The sequence below is a fragment of the Geotrypetes seraphini genome, chromosome 10 (assembly GCF_902459505.1).
Source record: "Geotrypetes seraphini chromosome 10, aGeoSer1.1, whole genome shotgun sequence".
NCBI lineage: Eukaryota > Metazoa > Chordata > Amphibia > Gymnophiona > Dermophiidae > Geotrypetes > Geotrypetes seraphini.
Window position 1 is genome coordinate 62,063,627 of NC_047093.1, and position 13,238 is coordinate 62,076,864.

The 13,238-nt window shown below is 41.5% G+C and overlaps 1 protein-coding gene across 1 annotated transcript in view; it reads right to left on the bottom strand.

Moving 5' to 3' along the window:
• The window catches only part of INPP5E (inositol polyphosphate-5-phosphatase E), a 69,701-nt gene that overhangs the window by 39,815 nt on the left and 16,648 nt on the right, over nt 1-13,238 (bottom strand). The window contains exon 3 of the mRNA XM_033960148.1: nt 9,815-9,938. Coding sequence (XP_033816039.1) covers nt 9,815-9,938 — 124 coding nt within the window. The remainder of the gene's footprint in view (nt 1-9,814; nt 9,939-13,238) is intronic.

Consider the following 13,238-nt stretch of genomic DNA (forward strand, 5'->3'; position numbering starts at 1 on the left):
AAATGATTTACTGCCCAGAAAACAAACTGGATTACCCATGGTCATAGAAACAGATCGGCAAGTTACAACTATGATAGGAATCAGTAATCAAAAGCAATGAGAAATTAGAATCTTACCTGCTACATTTTCTTTACTTGAGTCCCATCAGACCAGCCTGGTTCAGAACCTTTGGGTTATGCCCATCAACCAGCAGGTGGAGGCAGCTAACAAAAGGTTGTGCAACCTGCCCTATTAAGGCCACCCTACAACCTTGGGTGTTCAATATTTCAATTGTAGAATAAAGGTGGCCATCTGACAACACAGTGACCTTCTTCCAGGCTTACTTCTATTCTTCTCATAATGAGCTCCAGTTTTTTTTCTTTTTTAATAAAAACAAGAGAAACAGCAAATTGGAATAGAAGCAATTCAAAACTGCAGCAGAAAGGAGGGGAATCTGGACTGATCTGGAAAGAAAATGACAAAGCAAGAACTATTTCTCCTTCCTTATTGTCCCTTACCAGACAAGTACAGAATAGAACCCATCCAAACCCAGGATCTTTGGTTTCTGCTCAAACCAAATTGTGACTGAAATTGTTCACTTAGTTTCGGCAGAAACCAAAACTGCCCCTGACCAAAATTGTCCCCCTCCCAGTGGCCACACTCCGCTCTCACCTGATCATCTGTAGGCCCTCCATGGGCCTACTTTAAGAAACCCTGGTGGTCTAGTGGTCCCCTCCCACTTGTTCCTGCCCTGTGCTAGTGCTCCATTGCAATGACTGCCAAACCTTCATAAGAACATAACAGTAGTCATAATGGGTCAGACCAATGGTCCATCTAGTCTAATTTATTATTTCCAACAGTGGCCAATCCAGGTCACAGTATGAGGGGTGTTCAATAATTTATCTACCTCAATAGGAAAGAAAAGAGAGTTTTCAAAATTTTAGTATAGTGCCCAGAGCTCCATACACTTCATCCACTTTTCCTTTGATAAGAATTCTTCTGTTTAATCTTCAAACATGGACATCATAGCTTTATTGTTGTCATCACTTGAAAACCGCTGTCTATGGAGAGATTTCTTCTTCTTCAAAACTCGGAACAGGAAGTAATCTGAGGGAGTTAGATCAGGACTGTAGAGTGGATGGTTCATCTTTTGAAACCCACATTCTCAGATGGCAGCCTATGATTGTCGTGACATGTGCATGTAAAACTTGGCAGTGGACCTGTGTTTATTTAAAGCTTTCCCCTTTAGTTCACCTTTGCTTATAATTTGAGGCAATCTTCTTTTTATTCCCAAAGGCCTGTGAGGCTTTCTGCAAAGTGTCTTGCTGCTTGAAAAAAAAAAACTAATTACATTGGTTAGACTGTCTCTCCCTCCTTAGCTCAATGGCAACTTATGATACTTCAATAACTGAAGATGGAATGGATGGAGGTCACTGAGATGGACTTTTTTAAGGGTCGCCATCTGCAATGCATGTGGAAGCCCTTCTGGTCCTCTCTAAAAATGTATGCTCATAGAAATGTACTGAACATTTAACTGGCCTCTGAATTGTTGTTTCCTTCATTCTTCCACCACTTTATCTTTTCCTCCCATTTTTTTTTTGAGGTGGGGGCAGGGGGTAGTTTGTGATTTCAAAAGTTTTGGTCAAACAGGCTTTGTTTCAAATGTTGATTATCTTTGTGTACTATTCTAATTTCTCTTGATCAATAAAAGAGATTTGATATTAAAAAAAAAGGTTTGCATAAATTCCTGGAGGAAAACATGGGGGAAGTCACTGCTTGCCCTTGTAGCAGGAAATCTTGCTACTATTTGGGATTTTGCCAGGTACTTGTGACCTGGATTGGCGGCCACTGTGGCAACAGGAGACTGGGCTAGATAGGCCATTGGTCTGATTCAGTATAGCTATTCTTATGTTATGATCTTATGTTCAAAAATGTGTCCAAAAATCTTTTATTATTTTGAATTATTTGAAGTTTTGCTATGTGTTATTTTTAATGTGATATTTTCTATAGATTATATTGGAGTAGGATTATAGGTAATGATTTTTTATTTTGCTGTAATCCATCTAGAACTGGAAACGGTAAAGTGGATTAAATTTGTCCATTTTAAAATCACTACAAAACTACAATCAAACTCAAAATCTTGCAAGACTGATGACTGCTGAAGTCTGAAAGTGCAATAAAGAAAAAGAAGCAGGTATCAGCAGATGTTTGTTCACCGTGATAGGAGGAGGACACCTTATCTTAAAAGGCCCCTATAATATATGAAACCACTGGAACTTATCTGGACAAATTTCACTCTCTCCTCCCTCACTAGACCCTAGTTTTACTAAAGCTTAGCGTGTGCTAAATGATGCATGCCTTATTTTATACCTGTGGGCCATTTGGAACCTAATGCATGCTAATGTCTCTTAGGGGCATTTTGACTAAAGCTTAGCACACGCTAAGCTTGCAGGTCCCCATGGTACTTGTTACCCACAGGCCAGCAGGCAGATTTTAAAAGGTTACCCTATCCAGAACTGGCTCTCGTATCCCATGAAAAACAAAACAAAACACCTTATCCTCACATACTTTGTTGCTCAAAATAAATTGGGGGTAGGGGTAGGAAGACAGGAAGAAACCGGCACAGCGATTTCAAAATTAAATTCCTGCAAGAATTTCTAACTGTCTGCTCCAGACCAGCTTCCATTCCAGAACAAGCCAAGGGCAAATTTCAAAAGGGCAGATTACATTTAGGTGCAGGTGGCCTTTGTAAAGTTACCCCATCCATGTAAGAAACTACAATACAAAAGGAAAAGTCCATTCTTGTTACAGAGTCAATTCATTTGTACAGTTCTGACTGCATGGAATTGTGTCTTCATGTGTTAATTTATTCACTCATAGAACTTAAAAAAAAAAATCATCAGTGGAAAGAACGTCACATGTGAAGCCAGAAATAAATTAAACCTTTTGTGAAAAGTGCTCTAGGGAAACAATGGCAATCAGAGGAGAACAGCCACAGGAAAAACTTACCATTACAGTGCCAAGATCTCCAAAGCACTTTCAGTTGCTAATGCGACTGACCAACGGCTTTGACTGTAGTAGACTAATGCCTTGTGGTTTTATTGTACAAATCTTGCCATAACAAGACTAACCAAGACTGCTCAAATGCCTCCACATTTAGACTTATTCCTATTTTGTTTGATGTCTTATGGGGTATGTCACAACTCAAGCACCAGTTTCGCAAGTAGCAAAAAAATAAAATCTGCTTCAAATAGATTTTTAGCCATCTAAAAGTGTCCTATGCAAAAAAGATGCATTCTGGGGGCTGTTGTACAAGTAGTTTTCCAAACATGCTTCTACATTTAACTTCCCAAAAAATATGCATATTGTAGGCACGTACTTACACCCAAATTTGAACAGAATAGAAATATCAAAAAGAGTAAATGACATAAAAAGATTTTAAAACTTGGTAGTACACAAAAATGTTTGTCAATTACAGCTTCATCCCAATAAAGAAAAAAAATAATGTATTTTGTCATGCAGAAATCGAAGGATCAAATACCTTTTTAGAAGGTAAAGAATTAGCAGTCACACAAGAAAAGCTATCTGAGGGTCAACAACTTTGGTGACCTAAAAGCAGCAGTGAATGTGCAAAAGCAGTTGGGAAGGATAATATTATATTCAGGCATACAAAGAGAGAGAATCCATCAAACCCAGTATCCTGTTTCCAGCACTCACTAATCCAGATCACAAGTGCTTGACAGGATCCTCAAAAATATCAAGATTCCATTCTGTTTACTCCTAGGAATAAGTAGTAGGATTTCCCCAAGTTTACCATAAAAAGAGATTATGTCCTTACCTTGATAATATCTTTTCCAGTAGATAGGCGAGACATTCTAGCCATTTGCCAAAGGAATCCACTCCAGATTTTTCTCCGACCCTTCTGTACTTCACCGAGAACTCTACTGCCACCTGTAGTTAGTGCCCAAGAACAAAGAGCTCCATCGACAGTATGTAAAGTAGGGTCACCAATGGGAACACACACAGCTCCGCCCTTCCCCCGATCCAGCAGGGGATAATGATGAGCATAAGGAGACGCCGAGGCCGCACCGAAAAGAGCGGCAGGCAGCAGAAGCAGCGGTGGGGACTTAAGAGCACAGCTCTGCCCCTCCCCTGATCCAGCAGGGGCTAACGGTTAAGCACGAGGAGACGCTGGGGCTGCGCCGAAACCAGCGACAGACAGCAGAATCAGCAGCAGGGACTTAATGAGTACAGCTCCGCTCCTCCCCCGATCCAGCAGGGGATAACGGTGAGCACACGGAGATGCCGGAGCCACATCGAAACCAGCGGCAGGCAGCAGAAGCAGTGGCAGAGACTTAAGAGCATAGCTCCGCCCCTCCCCTGATCCAGCAGGGTTCTATACCATACTTGATATCGGATCTGAGAATGGTGGCAGTTGACCGTTTAATGCAGCTGATGCACCGAGATGATAGTGGCAGTTGTCTGGCTGTTGCAGAGGTCATCTGATCCAAATGACATGCCTGCATTTTAGCATTGCATTGACTGAGCTAAATGACTAGCCTGTATTTTGGCACTCATTACTACTTCCTGGGAAACCTCATGGCTGAAATATTGTGTGTTGGCTTTGCTGCATACATCAGGGCTCAAGGAGCATACCAGCTTTCTCTCCTTGGCATATCGTCTTTATGAACTTCGAACATCAGATCCTATAGTCTGATTGGAATTTATTTTATTTTATTTCATTTATTTTATTTTTATTTATTATTTTCTCAGGTACTTTAGCTAGATTGTGAGCCTTCGGGACAGCTAGGGAAATCCAAAGTACCATTTTTATTTATTTTATTTTAATGTATCTTTAATCTATGTTCATTGTAAACCGCTTTGAACCTCACGGTATATAAGAAATCAAATCAAATCAAACTTTCCCAAGAATCAACTGTTCTGCTCAAATAAGAAACTTTAGAATAGCCAGCCAACAAAAGCATCAAAGGAGCTCAGGAAGTACCCCTGCATGCATCTTGAACATATATACAGAATTCTGCAAGGCCCCAAATTGCTAACTGGCATCCAAGAATCAAACTTGGAGAAGCATAAGCAGAATGCAACAATAGGCAGGCACAGGAAGGACAGGGCGGGAGTTTAGAATGTTTTACCTAACTAATGGAAAAGATATTATCAAGGTAAGGACATAATCTTTTTCCAGTGCAATAGGTGAGACATTCTAGACAAGTGGGACGTACAAAAGCAGTTCCAAAAAGCCAGGCCGGGCTGGCTGCGCCAACCCTCAAGACCGAGGACCCAAAAGCAGAGTCCTGTCTTGCCACCACATCCACTCTGCAAAATTTGTCAAAATGTGTGGAGTGGACCAAGTAGCTGCTCTACAAATCTCCTCAGGGGAGATTACCCTTGCCTCAGCCCACGAGGAGGCCACACTCCTGGTGGAATGAGCCTGAACAGAAACAGGAGACCGTTTACCATAAAGAATATAGGTTGACGAAATGACCCTATGGATGCATCTGGAAATAGTAGCCTTGGAAGCGGGAACACCCCACTTAGAAGAATGAGTCAGCACAAAAAGGTGGTTAGAGAAGTGAAACTCATTTGTGACCTCTAGATAGGGCAGAAGAACTCTGCAGACGTCCAATTTCTGCACATTCCGTCTCCTCCACAAATACACTCACAGACATACCACAAGTGCAAACACACCACACTTTCTCACATACACTCCCCAACACAACGCATGCCCCTCACACAAAGAAACCACTCATACTTATACACATTCAACCCTACCTGCAACCAAATATATTCACTTCATTCTCCCACATAACACCCCTCTCCTATCTTTTCACTCCCCATCTAACAATCACACACTCAACTCCTAACCCACATACATCACATACCCCCTAACCCACATACATCAACACTTCTCTACAAACAGGTGTAATGCCCGCAAACTGGAAATCAGCGGTCATCAGACCGATTTTGAAAAAACCCACATTCAACTCTAATATGCCCAGCAACTTCAGACCTGTCTCCAACCTATCCTTCATCTCCAAGATCCTGGAAAAAAAAGTGTTAAACCAACTACATGAAATTCCACAATACTGAAACCGTCCTCCTCAAAATCATCAACAACTACTGGAAACTCATGGATAAGGGTAATGATCTCCTTCTGGTGCTGCTGGATCTCAGCGTGGCATTCGACACTATTGACCATCCTCTCCTCATTGCACGGCTCTCTGAAATTGGAATCTGAGACACTGCATTACGATGGTTTGCCTCCTTCCTGAATAATAGATTCCAAAGTGTACTGCTCAATGATGCACTATCGAAACCCAAAACAATCAAATATGGTGTTCTGCAGGGGGCTCTACTATCCCCCCTATTATTCAATCTCTACATTAGACCAGTCCTAGACATAGCTCGCAAATACCAAATACAGATTCATTCTTTCACGGATGACATCCAACTATACCTACCATTAGGAGAAACCCATGACGCCCAGATCACAAAACTCCTAAAATGCCTCTCAGAAATCAAAAACTGAAACTAAATGCCTCCAAAACAGAACTCCTTTGTAACTGCAAAGAACACTGCAACCATGACCATCCCTCGCTACACTGGGACTCGACTACCATAACTACGAAGGACCAAGCACGGAGCCTAGGAATACTCCTGGATTCCAACCTGTCACTTTCCAATCATAATCTCTCAGGTAGCATCTTCCTCATGTTACTACCTACATAAACTCCAAAAAATAAGGAACTTCTTTTCTGAGTCCGACTTCACCTAACTATTCTATGCCTTAGTCCTTTCTTGCATGGACTACTTTAATGCCCTATTCAACAGTCTCACAGTGAAGCGCATACAACATCTCCAGCATGTATAAAACACGGCGATCAGACTTCTAAAAAAAAAAACCTCCATGCCTGTGACCCTGTCTACCAGGTTCTATCGTCAATTCACTGGCTACCCATAGCTAAACATTGTGTTTTCAAGGGCCGGATGCTAACGTTCAAAATCTTGCACGATATAGCGCTGAGCTATATGACGACTAAGCTGCCTCTGTATGTGCCGAACAGGTCCCTCCGCTCCCAGGATGAAATACACCTCAAAACGCCCCCTGGTCATGCCCTTCAACTGCAAACCACCAAACAACATTCCTACTCCCACGTTATACCGAGCCACTGGAATCAACTGCCCCCACTGATCAGATCCCTTAAATGACTCCTCAACTTTAGTAAAGCAATAAAAACACACCTCTTCACCTAACTCCCCTGCCTAAAGCCGATAGATTACAAAGAAATATCAATGTATATTGATTATGTGTCATGTTAGGATAAAAACTTATATTGGTAAATTTTGTACTGTAACTATGCCAAATTTATCCTGTAACCTGTATATTATATATAAGAACATAAGAACATAAGCAGTGCCTCTGCCGGGTCAGACCAGAGGTCCATCCCGCCCAGCAGTCCACCCCCGCGGCGGCCCAACAGGTCATGACCTGCCTTAATCATCAGAAGGGGCCCCCTTGCCCCCTAGGTTTCTCATCGAAGTCCTATCTTCCCATCAATGTCCTAACCCTCCGACCTTGCACCTGCACGACCTGGTGAGCTGTCTATACTTATGCAACACCCCAGCACCTCCCTCAGTACCCCACGATCCCCTTTTCCCTCAGGAATCTGTCCAATCCCTGTTTGAATCCCTGTACTGTACTCTGCCGGATCACTTCCTCCGGGAGCGCATTCCATTTGTCCACGACCCTTTGGGTGAAGAAAAACTTCCTTGCATTTGATTTGAACCTATCTCCCTTCAGTTTCTCTGAGTGCCACCTCGTACCTGTCGTCCCTTTTAGTCTGAAGAACCTGTCCCTGTCCACCCTCTCTATGCCCCTAAGTATTTTGAAGGTCTCTATCATATCCCCCCTGAGCCTCCTCTTTTCCAGAGAGAAGAGCCCCAGTTTATCCAGCCTCTCAGCATATATTGGTATTAGATCCCTACTATATGTCAAGTAGGATAAAACTTGTATTGAAGAACCTTGCACTGGAACTATGGCAAATTGTAACCTGTATATTATGTATATTGGTATTAGATCCCTTGTATATGTCAAATTAGGATAAATCCAGTGCAAATCGAAACCTGTTAACAGTATATTATGTATGTTTAACCTGAGCTCTTTGGGGAAAATGAAACAAAAATAAACAAACTAACATTAACATAATACACAGACAACAGATCCAATAAACCTTGTGACAGCACAATAGGTAGGTACACAGGAATAGACCAGATGGACCAAATGTACCTTTTCTGCGAACACCTATGTTTTAATGCTTCACTTGAATCAGTATGATTGGTGCCTGCACAGAGTTCTACCAACTAAAACATCACAAAAAGATAGTATTAATTCCCAACGTTGGAGCCCCAGTCATTTTTTTTTGTTTGTTTAGTTTTATTTATATCTCACCTTTCCCAAGGCGGCTCACAATTTAAACATACACAATAAAATGTACAAAAAAACATTTTAAAAAATCAAAACAAATAAGCGACCAGCGCTTACACCATCACAAATGCCTTAATGCCTATATTTCATGTTAAAGAATAGATGTCTCTTCAGTAACTTCTTAAAAAGCATCAAATTTACATTGCTTTCTAATGTACAAAGGTAGTCAATTCCATTCCTGGGGGCTCCTGCAGGAAAACATGCTTACATGGTGAGGTATTCAGTCTCAATTCCTTTACGGGTGGCACAAACAAGTCACCTCGGTGAACAGAAGGTAACTTGGATAGCGGGACATAAGCCTGAATAATACCCACCAAACTTGCAGGAGCCAGACTATGCATACATAAATAAACCATCACAAGCAATCTAAAGTATATACGGTCTTCTAACTTCAACCAGTATAGCTTCATGTAATATTCTGTTACATGTTCCATCCTTTCCAAGCGAAAGAGAGTCCTAACCACTGAGTTTTGAGCAACCTGTAATTTCTCAAATGCGATGCTTACTTGAGGATGGAGGAAGACACTTAAGAATGCACTTGTGGTAAGCTCAGAATGGGAAAACAAAAGAGAACTGCAGACCAATGTACAAAGATGCAGGCTAAATTTATTTAAACCAAGATCATGGATGCGGTTAATGTTACCACCTTGTACCATACCAAGGGACCCAACACGCCTTCATCAGGGGTCCCAGGTGGATAAGATTTCAAATAAAACCGCAAAACAAACACTTAGCCTGATAGGATCGCAGCAACAAAAAGTGAGAGAAATCTCTTAAAACTCAGCCTTTTTTTTTTTTGCTAAGGCTGAGTTTTAAGAAATTTCTCTCACTGTTCGTTCCTGCGATCCTATCAGGCTAAGTGTTTGTTTTGCGGTTTTATTTGAAACCTTATCCACCTGGGACCCCTGATGAAGGCGTGTTTACCGAAACACGGACCGTGTCGGGTCCCTTGGTGGTAACATTAATTGCATTCATGATTTTGATTTAAATAAATTTAGCCTGCATCTTTGTACATTGGTCTGCAGTTCTCTTTTGTTTTTGGATTGCTCTCCCTTCACTGCAGATTTTGTTGGGACTTCTTTCCTTTGTTTATAGGCTCAGAATGGGAATAGAAATCTGAAACTCTCAGACAACTGATGGTGCACAGCTTGCCTACTGTAGATGGAAGAGGAGTTAGATAACATGATGGAAGCCTCTAGGTAGGCACACCTCACCTTAAGACTAGGTCTTCATCCTCATTACTAATAGAAACCCAAAGAGTAAGAAATGTATCCCTAACAATTAATTACAATTTTTAAAATAGTAGTGATTCAGCAAACATGGTCACGTCACCTTTTTGCCCTGCATATTCCATGTGGTCACAAAAATCCCAATCTTCCGGTCTGGGAAGTAGCGGTCTAGCTCCTCTGTTCCTAAGAGTGCACCGTTAGCCAAGAGGCTACCTTCCAAATAACTTCTGCAAAAGAAACAGAATACAGACAAAAGCTCATGTCTAGTAGAAACACTAGTTAGCAACTCTTACCCCCCTCCTTTGCTAACGCGTAGCGCGGGTTTTAGCACCAGCAGTGGCGGTAACTGCTCCAATGCTCATATGAATTCTACGAGCGTCAGAGCAGTTACCGCCGCTGCCGGTGCCAAAACCTGCACTACATGTTAGTAAAGGAGGGGGTAAGTGTCATCGTTTACACCAAGAGTCTCAGAAGATAGTATTCTTCCATGATCAGACATCTGTTCAGAGACCCTCATCATAGCCCACAGCCAGCAGATTCAAGTGTTTTTTAAATTTATGATGAATAAAGAAAACAAAGAGGGGCATTTTCAATTTATCATACAAATCCGATTTTAAATGTTTTACAAAAATACATCCAAAAATCCAGTGCTAAATATGGTCCTGTTTTGAACCAGAAAAACATTTATCTTTTTGTTTCAAAAGAAATCACCCATTTTAGATAGTTTTGGCCCCCTTTTACTAAGCTGCAGTAGAAGTTTCTACCGCAGCCTGGGGTGTTAAATGCCCCAACACTGATAGGAATTATATGAGCGTCAGAGAACTGTCGGAGCATTTAGTGCTTCGGGCCATGGTAGAAACCTCTACTGTGGCTAAGTAAAAGAAACATCCAAGGGAAAAATGAACAAAAACAAGCTACTGGGATGTCTGGGGGCCAACAGTTTTAGTACACTGACCACAAAAAAATCTCAGAAGAGCAGTAACTCAGCCTAGGGGACTCTGCAGTGAAATTCACATTAAAGGTCCCAGGTACACATCACATAACTAAGACAGTACATTTAATGCTTTGGAAGATTAGGTTCTTACCTTTGGTAATCTTTCTGTTAATCCCCAATGGAGTCAACATGATAGGTTATTTATCTGAACCCGTGAACTGGGTCTTGCAGAATACTACACACTTTTTTTCTCTCTACTCCTTCCACAAAGCAGAGGAACACAGAGCCTCCCTGCAGCAACATCCAAAAGCAAACAAATATCTTTGGAACAAAACACATAAACAAAGAGGGCATGGAGAACTTCCACGGCACATAATGGCATTCTGTCCCGCTCTACAATACATAAGAAAACAATAAACAGGCAACATAAAGAAAAACCAGCTGAATGGCTCAAAGCTGATCGACCAGCCCTTCTGATGGAGAGTCTACTGGACCTGGATGGAGCAATTTCCACAATGCCCCTCCCCCCCAGCCTGAAAGACTCGCATCTGTCATGAGAGTAATCCCCTCCATGACTCTGAGGCATACCACTCCCGAGAGCCTCTCCCTGTATCCACCAGTGCAGGCATCTCCATGCAGGCTCCGTCCGTCTTTCCCCTAATGAAATGGGGAAAAGAAAAGGGATCTCTCGCCCTAACCCTCCGGCGCTTGGGACCCCACAGCGTCTGGTTCAAACTACGATAACGACTGCCTTTTCCCGTCCATCTGAAGGAACCCTTCCTACCTCGGGGGTGAGCCCGGATTCATCGGGGGAACTCGGCGCAGGAGCTGCACGGGCGATACTGAGCCCGGAGCAGAGGTCGGTCCCTCCCCAACCCGGAAGTACTCAGATGCAGGGAGACACAGGAGTTCAGCTGCTCGAAGAGGAAGGGCTGTGCTCCAGTGAAGGAGGGATACCAGCACGGGAGACTCAGGAGGAAGGTGCAGGTGGAATATGTCAGCTATCTCCCAGCACCATGGAAGGAGAGGTGAGAGGTGCTCCGGGAGAGAATGCCATGTGTTTTGGGGAATTAAAAAGACCGCAGAAAATAGATATGGAGGCGCTCTGGCAGGCCGTATCTATCATGGACGCCAACCTTAAGTTGAGTCTAATAATCTATGGGACTATTTACTCCAAAGTAGAACAGCAAGGAGTGTGTCTGTCTGACTTAACTAAAAAATTGGAGAAACAAGAAGAAAATTTAAAGGAAATTAAAACTGTACAAATGGAAATGGTTAAAGAAAGATAATTTATTTCCCGTAAGTTGGAGAACTTTGAAAATTCTTTGAGGAAGAACAATTTAAGACTTTTGAATTTTCCTAAATGTCCCGTCATTTCACCTGTTGAGATGGTGAGAAAATATTTTCAAGAGGTTCTTTCCATTCCATTGGAAAATTTACCTCCAATTATGAGGGCTTATTATCTGACCTTAAAGAAACCTCAAGGGGAATCTACAGCTGTTGAAGATCCGAAAGAAAATTTGGACATGAATTTGTCTTCATTTCTAGAAAGTTCCCTTGAGGTGGTAACCGCCAGAACTACTTTGTTGCTGACATTGGCTTTGGAAAGTGATAGGGAATATATTCTTCGTTTGTATTTCCGACATATTAATGATAAGTTTTTGGGCTCTAATGTGAGAATTTTTCCAGATTTGGCTCAGAAAACCCAGAAGCGAAGGAAGGAATTCTTGGCCCTAAGGCCAAGAGTCCTAGCTCTTGGGGCCACTTTTTTGGTTAAATTTCCAGCAAAATGTTATATTACCTATCAGAGTAAGAATTTTCTTTTTTTTGAGCCCAAACAGCTTTTAGATTTTATTGGACCAAAAGAAAGGTTGGAATCTTAGTCCAATGATAAATGACCTACCATCCGGCTGTAGTTAGGGTTACCTAGGCCGTTACTTTAGTAAGAGTTATATTTCTAATTCTGAAAATTTCCTTTCTTGATCCCTAAAATTGTGGACTAAATATTAGTTAATGTTTCCATTACATCTGATTGTATAATTAGGTGATTTCTTTTTGTTTGCTTGCTTGATTGTTTCCGATCTTTTTCAAGTTATGTATGTTTGATTAAATTTAAAAGGTTATAAATAGAAAATGAAAAAAAAAATAAAATAAAATAGAAGTCCATCAATTGAATCATCCTGGACTTTCTATTTTGTCTCTAAGCAATACTGCCTGAGCAGACACTTCCTGAGATGCAGACCAGATGCATTCCACATATTAAAGGTGGAAAGAAGGGAAAACAGAGCCGGTGTGGCTAAAAGATGAAGTGAAAGAGGCTTTTGAAGCAAGAAAAACATCCTTTCAAGAGTGGAAAAAGAATCCAAATGAAGAAAATAAGAAGAGACATGCAAAGAAGTTAGATGCAAAGCATTGATAAAGAAAGAAAAAAAAAAAAAAAAGAATATGAAGAGAAACTTGTCAAACAGGCAAAAACACATAGTAACAATTTTTTAGATACATCAGAAGCAGAAAACCTGTGAGGAAATCTGTGGGACCTACCTGAACCGGAAATAGTTTTCAAGGGTGATGATGTAGAGGAATTGAAAGAAAT